Source organism: Helianthus annuus, chromosome 13 (assembly GCF_002127325.2).
Source record: "Helianthus annuus cultivar XRQ/B chromosome 13, HanXRQr2.0-SUNRISE, whole genome shotgun sequence".
Taxonomy (NCBI): domain Eukaryota; kingdom Viridiplantae; phylum Streptophyta; class Magnoliopsida; order Asterales; family Asteraceae; genus Helianthus; species Helianthus annuus.
In genome coordinates, this window is record NC_035445.2 from 140,219,235 (window position 1) to 140,226,895 (window position 7,661).

The following is a 7,661-nucleotide window of genomic DNA, read 5'->3' on the forward strand; positions in this document are numbered from 1 at the left end:
TATCGCAACTTATCACTACCCATCACGACAAACTTCAACCATCCGACGTCATAACTGATCAGTCCAAATAAAGACGGTTCAGTAATACTCAATCAAACCAGTTGTATAGCCGGTTCAAGTCCGGGGTGGTTTTAAGAACATTAATTATACATCATCTTCTAACAAGTAGGGTTATTTTAAGTTTTAACATTAACCATGAATTTATTGCTTTTTCTATGATTTTCTTAAAAAAAAATTACAATACACGTTTTTTTAAAGTTTTTTTTCTTTTTATCTAAAAACAAGTGGAATCTATTTATTCTAATATACTAAAGTTAATTTTGCTTATGTGTCATTTATACATAAGCCTACCCTATTATATTGACAAGTGTCATCATTCACCTTTCATAATTTAAACAAGATTTACTCTATTATATTCAACTAACTTTTAAAAACCATGATTTTAGGATCTAAGTTTTTCCACATTAATCCAAAATGAGAAATTTGCAGCTTTTAAACTTTTTAATTACGTTTCATTTAAAAAAAATAAAACCATTTTTTCTTAAGAGTAAAATTCTGCAAATGTAATTTTACTAAAATATACATCTAATATTATAAATCAAGAAAAAATTAATTTAATTTGAGAACAAATTATATATATATTAAAGAAGAAGGTCGGTGGAGAAATCCACCAACCCCTTCTACCCCATAAACTTTGGTATAATGACAAAACAAACCCTCTAATTTTATACATGTCACTTTTACCTCTAAAGATTCAAACCCCTTCTACCCCATAAACTTTGGTATAATGACAAAACAACCCTCTAATTTTATACATGTCAATTTTACCTCTAAAGATTCAAAAGTTTTGAATTTATCCTAAAACTAATTTTTTACGTTGTTTTTTTTATGTACGTGCCCGTATAAATTTGAGTTTGTCTACGCTTTAACGTGATTTTAAAAAAAAAATGAGTCGGGTCAGTTACAAAATGTTTTACTTTTATGTACGTTTTGATGTAAATTTTGTTTGAAAACAAAATCGGGTCAAATATAATATGTTTCATTCGACGAGATAAATGTGAATTACTATATGTTTTTGACGTAAGTTTAGTTCAGAAACGAGTTGGGTCGATTTTAGTCTATACTTTATCACGTCGCGTACGATGCGGCCACAAGTATTTATTTTATGTACGTTTTGGATTGGTCTACGTTTCGACGTAAATTTTGTTTGGAAACAAGTCGGGTCAAATATAATATATTTTCATTCAACGACGTGAATTCGGATTACTCTATGTTTCAACGTAAATTTAGTCCGAATACGAGTCTGATTGATTGTAGTCTATAATTTATCACGTCGGGTATGGCGCCGCCGCAACGCGCGGCAGGTAAAAAAACTAGTAAATAAGTGAAGAAAAAGAAAGTCAAATTTAGACTTAAACCTGGAAAGACTATTAATTTATAATTTAGTAAAATAAATAGTTGTATGATTTTTAGCTTTACTGTTTAAAATTTTCGCAAATATTTTTAATTTAGTACTAAAAGTGGGAGTTCTGATCATCTTATTCGCGTGTTATAGAAGCTGAAGTAATGGCAATTGAACTTTCATACCTATAATTTCTTTAACGCACTATCTGACAAGAAGACTCCATTTAAGTTTAAAAGCAGACAATTTCCTATTGTTGTATGTTTTGCCATGACGATATATAAAAGTCAAGGTCAGTCGTTATTGAAAGTAGTTCTGTTTCTCAGACAACCAATATTTTCTCATGGCCTGCCTTACGTTGCTTTGTCCAGAGTTAAAAGCAGAGATAAACTAAAACTCGTAATTGTTGATAAGATGGTAAACTTACGAATACGACATTGAATGTTGTATATAAAGAAGTTTTTAGAGATTTGTATTTGTATCTATATATTTCTTAGAGCATTCACATCATGTCCACCAAATTTTGTGAGAGGCTCTCTCATATTATAGATAGTGGTTATGAGGGGTTTGTAAGTGAAGGAGAGAGAAAATGTTAGTGTTCATCTGTAAATATGGAAAAACATTGTTCACCTTATAAATTTTTTAGTTTTTTTTTTTCAGAAAGTGTGTTGTGAGTAGAGGAGAGAGAGAAAATAATGATAAAAATATATAAAAATATTATTTAATTGAAAATGAGAGAGAATTGTAGTGATTTTTAGTGTATTTTTAGAGATGAAAACGATGGATACGATGTGAATGCTCTTAGTTGTGAATGTAAATCTGATATGTAATTATAGATTAAAAATTTACAAATACGATATCTATTTGTATGTTATAATTTTTAATCTATTTCAATTGTTTTTGTTACTTAACCCCGTATACCACACGGGTTTTAACCTAGTTCTCATATAAACGAAATCGTTGAATATTTAGAAGTCAAAAACAAAATTGTACTAATAAATATATATTCATTAGGATTTTCTTTACCTTCAGGAGTGAAGCAACAATGATAAAAGTTAATAATTTGGTTGTTTTTTGATGTAACTAGTAAGATTACTTGCGTTACGCTATGGAGTTCCAATCGATATATAGACCAACTGAAAACATACACAATAATAAGCATAAGAACATATTATATTTAACCCAACTCGTTTTTGGAAAAAAAATACATCGAGACTTAAATTAGTTTGAAATTATACCGACACGTACATAAGCATATAAACACATAAAACTCGATTACAAAGTCTTTTAAAGTTAAGAGATTATAAGTGTTAAAGCTGAAGGGTAAAAGTATAAAAAATCACAAAAAAAAAACAAAAGAGACAAAAAAATCTAAAAGTGGAAACACTGTTCATTAATCTATCTATACTTTCTATAAAATGAGAAATCCAAGTGACATAAGAAAAGTTGAGGTGTCAGCAAGAGAGCATGTCCAACAATGTTTTTCTTATGTCATCAACAATGAGGTGGAAGCCAAAGAGAGAGCATGGTGACATCATAAATTCAAACTACTGCCCTACTTTAAAATTCAAAGATGGTCCACTTTCACCTTTTCAAAGGTCTGCCCATCAAACCACTTTCAAACCACTGATGATTCAACAGATGTTCAAAACACTTTCAAGCCACTGATGATTCAAAATTATGGCTCCAAATATATAAGATACCATCTTCTTCAATCAATTACTCTCTCTAATCCATTTCTCTCTCAACTCTCTCTCTCTCTCTAAATGCAGGTTTCAATTTCCACAGGTAACTTATTATTAGTGATTCATTTATATTATCTGTTTGAAATTAATTGGATATATATTGTATTTGTAACTTATTGTATTTCAATTTAACCTAAACAGCGATATCAGGTTTGTAAAATCCCAACTTCTCTCCTTTTTCTTTTTTATGTCTCTTCTTCTTCCGTGATTCACAATCCATCAAATCTTTATGCATTCGTAATTGATTTCTGTTACGCATCTACACAGCATCCAGATCCGCGATTGTTGTTGATTTCATAAAGATTGATTGATATCTCTGTTGATTTCGGCGTATTTGGCGAATCAAAGAATATGGATGCAAAATTCAAAAACCCTCTTTCTCACACACTTCAGGTACAGTTTGTTTGATTGTAAATTCATGGATTGTAGTTGATTATTGACTTGATTGTTTGTTTGATAGAGTTTGATTTGAAGTTATGTTGTTCTTGATTGTTGTTTTGTTAGGTTTTCTTTCTAGGGTTTAAGGTGCAGTTTGAAATTCAATTGGAGATTCTTTTACGGCTGTCTGATGAATAAGAAGAAGATACCTGAATCAAAATTCAATAACCCTCTTTCTTACACTTCAGGTACAGTTGATTAGTGAGATACTGTTTATACAAATCCATTTTCAGTTTTAGAGGGTGATTAGTGCGATATTTGGTACTGCTGTTCCAACTGGCCAGTTGATTACGTTTGGAGTATATATTGTTATTTTACTTATGTTTGCCTGCTAAAAACTTTCTAATGGACACTTGGCAAAAAAAATACATTAACATAGAGAAGTGGACACGTCATTGAGATTAGATTACTGTCAAGTGTTCATAAAGAAGATTTTTAGGAGGATACAAGAAGACAACATTACCCTTGCAAAAGAGAATTTCTAAGCATCTACTATTTCAGGCTGTTGGTGATGCTTTCAATGAAGGTGTATGTGAAGAACAGGCTAGACTGACATGTATCGACCCAAAAGCAAAAGAAGCCTGCGGGAATCAAGAGGTTAGAAAGGTTGGTTTGTTTGTTGGTAGATACACATATTTATACGGATGTATAATCTTTCAGATCACCAACACCAGATCTGACTCATGGAAATGATTCATGGTTGAAAGCTCTAAAAAGTTGCATCTCTGACTCAAACGTGAAACACATGGACTCTATAGACTTGACAGCTGGCGGATATGATAATTTGGAATCATCGATGAAACTTAAGCTTTTAGTTTTCCTCTGTGATGAAGGTCTTGGAACTGAGTAAGATAATTATTTAATTATGTACACCAAAAATGATTTAACATTTATATTAACTTACTTGTATAATGATTGTATACTTGGTGTTATTCAACAGAAAGATAAGAAATTGGATTGATGATCAAAATGTGAAGTATGTTGAAAATAGAAAGGAAGCAAAGGAGAAACATTCGGTTGCAAAAGATAAGGTATAAATAGTTGTTTATATAAAAGAATAGCTTGAATTAGTTTGTTTTTAATGATTTGGTGTGTGTGTTTTTTAACTTATAGGAGAAAACTATAAAGCAGAAAATGCAGGATGATATTGCCAAAGCAATCATAGCGAAAGAAGGTGTTCCTCTTACTTTAGCTAAACATGATGCTATTGTTTCTAAGATCAAGAATAAAGCAGCCGAAGCACATGTTTAAATGCTTGCATGTAAAGAAATGGTTCCAGTTGGTAAGTTTTATTTTATTTATATGACCAAAAAATTATAATATCTGATCTGTTAGGTTGACCCATTATCTAAAATGTGTGATTATGTAGATAAATCGAGGCCCGATGCTGTGAGAGCAGCACCGATTTTCAGGGACAACAGTGGGCATATGTACAGGAAATTAAAAGGGTGTTTCGAGAATTCTTGTATTCTTCTTCTTCAAGGTGAGATCCAGATGCAGTTTATGAAGGTTTAATTAACTTTTATCCTTTTTCTTTCTTTTCAGATGTTATATACTTATATTATAGACAACTATGTAACTGCCTTATGCAAAGGGGTGTTCACGGTTCAGTTTAAAACCGTGAGACTGTCCAAACCGGTTGGGTAATCTGACCCAAACGGTGGTTGAGACCACTGTTCGGTTAAAACAGCGGTTGAGACCACTGTTCGGTTAAAACAGCGGTTTCATGAAACGTGTTAAAATGTATGTATGAGACTCTTGAAGTGAAACAGAGCCTTCAACAACGAGATTCAGAACCATCAAAGGTTCTACTGAAATCATAGGTCACGACTGGTCTGTTTATTTTGTTATAGAGGACAACCCACATTCAGGTTTCAGGTATTCTTGATAACAAGCATGTGAACTGGGTTATGAAATCATATGAACTGAAGAGTTTTATTTTTGTTGTAGTTTACAGAGGTATAAAGTTGATGATTGTTGTAAACGGTCTTGGCGCTGATTCTAAACAATGGGAGAAAGAATTTCAAACTGAGGTAATTTAAAAGTTTAATTGAATTTAACATATTAATTTTTTGGCCTACAAACAGAAGCTTAAACAGAGTTATATCCTGTTGTTAAAACATCTGATATAATTCTAATATTTTTTTTGTCGAGAATTACATTAGAAGCTTGAACATCTGGTATTATATTTCACGCTGCAGAAGTCTTTATATGATGTGTGGAGAGCTATCTTAGAACTCCGGGATTCTTTAGCTTCAAAGAAAGTCGATATGACCTTGCTGATAGTTCAGCTAAGGCTTTATGCTACTTTATATCGACAAGTAAGTCATTTTTCTATCATTGTTCCCGTATGTATCCCTACGTTTTTCCACCATTTAAACATCTATCTTGAGTGTTTTTAATTTTCATATAGTTGATTTATGAAGTATGTTATTTGGTTATAGGTTTTGTGGTATAAGAAGCTAAAGACTATTGTGAACAATGAGAGTGTAGAGATCATTCGCATGTTGAATACCGAATGCAATGAAATAGAAGAGAATCCTTCCTTGGAATCGCCGGAATTCAACACAACGCCTTCTACATGCACCGCGCTTTGGTAATTTTCACTTTTTCACTTTCAAAGGTTCTGATTTCAATCATTTGATTTTGAAATTTGTTGATTATGAACTCTAAATCCGTGGTTTCTGTATCGTTAATTAGACATCTGAATGCTATATATTGTAGGATTTGATGGTGTTTTTGAATATTTTAAGGAATCTAAACTTGGTGGGGAATCGACTTCATCGTTCTTTAAAGGTTTTTTTTTTGTCATTGATTTTAGAAAATAACATCTTTGAAAGACAGGTAATAGAAACTAATGAGGGTGGTTTTTCTTGATAAAGTTGAGATCTTTTGCTTTCAAATTGAACCACGACATCTTACAAAATTTTATGTTTATATGATGATGGCAGTTAGTGGTGGAGGCGAACGGTGTCTTCATGGTGTTAAAGGAAGACAACATGTGAAATTTGTTTACGAGTCCATGTTTCTTTCCCTGGTATGACTCTATGATTTTATTGTATATTAAGTTTGGATATAAATCAAATCTTACTGGTTTAGAGCTACACTTTAACAGTTTTTTACTGGTTTAGAGCTAAACTTTAACAGTTTTTTTTTCATTTGAAGAAGCAATGGAATCTATACAGAAGCAAAAGCGATTAAGGAAAGGAATAAAATGGTGCTATACCTGCCAGATTAGAATGAAGTAGGGTGATGGATGAGCGCACGATATCATGGTGTGTTATAATGTGAGCTCTTGTCTAGTGTGTTTTTTAATTTTTTTGCACCTTAGATTGCTTTCCCTGTCTTTTTCATTTCCATTTTTGCTTTCTGATCATGTGAAGTTGTTTCCATATTGCAGAGTATGTAATTCATAAAGGCAAAACTCAGATATTTGTTGTTTGTAAAGGAGATGTTGATTCACAACCATTCAACTAAGAGAGAATTAGTGACAGAACATACAGTTGAATGATGTACATTAATTGCAGAGGATTCCATTGGAAGAAGCATGGTTCATAGAGATTTTCCAGTAATTATTTCGAGTGTTGACATGTAGACACCATATATAAGAATGGATGTTAAGGGGTAAATGGGTCAATTTGAGACTTATAACTAACTAACTAATTGTGTTTAGGGGATGGTCTTCATATACATTTTTTTACAGTTTAATAACATTTGTGTTCCTTATGTATACATTTATACCTATAGGAAAAAAATGTTGATTTTAAAGACAGATTTATGTAGATTTATATTTTTATGCAAGTGCTAAATATTTCAAACCCTAACATTGGGTAATATTTTATAGGGTTTGAAAACAGTGGTTGAAACCACTGTTGTAATCAAATTGGGTTTGGAGAAAACAGTGGTCGAAACTACTGTTGGTAATATTTTATTGGGTTTATTGGGTTAAAACTGTGGTTTGAAACCACTGAACTACAGTTTTAACCTAACAGTGGTTTCAACCTCTGTTTTCTGCACAAAATTTATTTTAGCCCAATAAACCCAATAAAAAATTACCCAACAGTGGTTTGAACCAC

General features: G+C 31.8%; 1 protein-coding gene and 1 long non-coding RNA gene across 2 annotated transcripts; both read left to right on the forward strand.

Annotated features, from left to right (window-relative positions):
- The first annotated feature begins 4,271 nt into the window (after window positions 1-4,271).
- On the forward strand, window positions 4,272-4,861 carry LOC118485463. The gene is made up of 3 exons (XM_035981589.1): window positions 4,272-4,431; window positions 4,526-4,616; window positions 4,699-4,861. Exons 1-3 carry the CDS (start codon window positions 4,331-4,333, stop codon window positions 4,834-4,836), a joined length of 330 nt encoding a protein of 109 aa, XP_035837482.1. The 5' UTR covers window positions 4,272-4,330; the 3' UTR covers window positions 4,837-4,861.
- Window positions 4,862-6,053: 1,192 nt separating this feature from the next.
- On the forward strand, window positions 6,054-7,253 carry LOC118485464. Its single transcript, XR_004876220.1, has 4 exons — window positions 6,054-6,181; window positions 6,537-6,622; window positions 6,751-6,860; window positions 6,986-7,253. It is a non-coding gene; the product is annotated as an uncharacterized LOC118485464 (long non-coding RNA).
- Window positions 7,254-7,661: the final 408 nt, after the last annotated feature.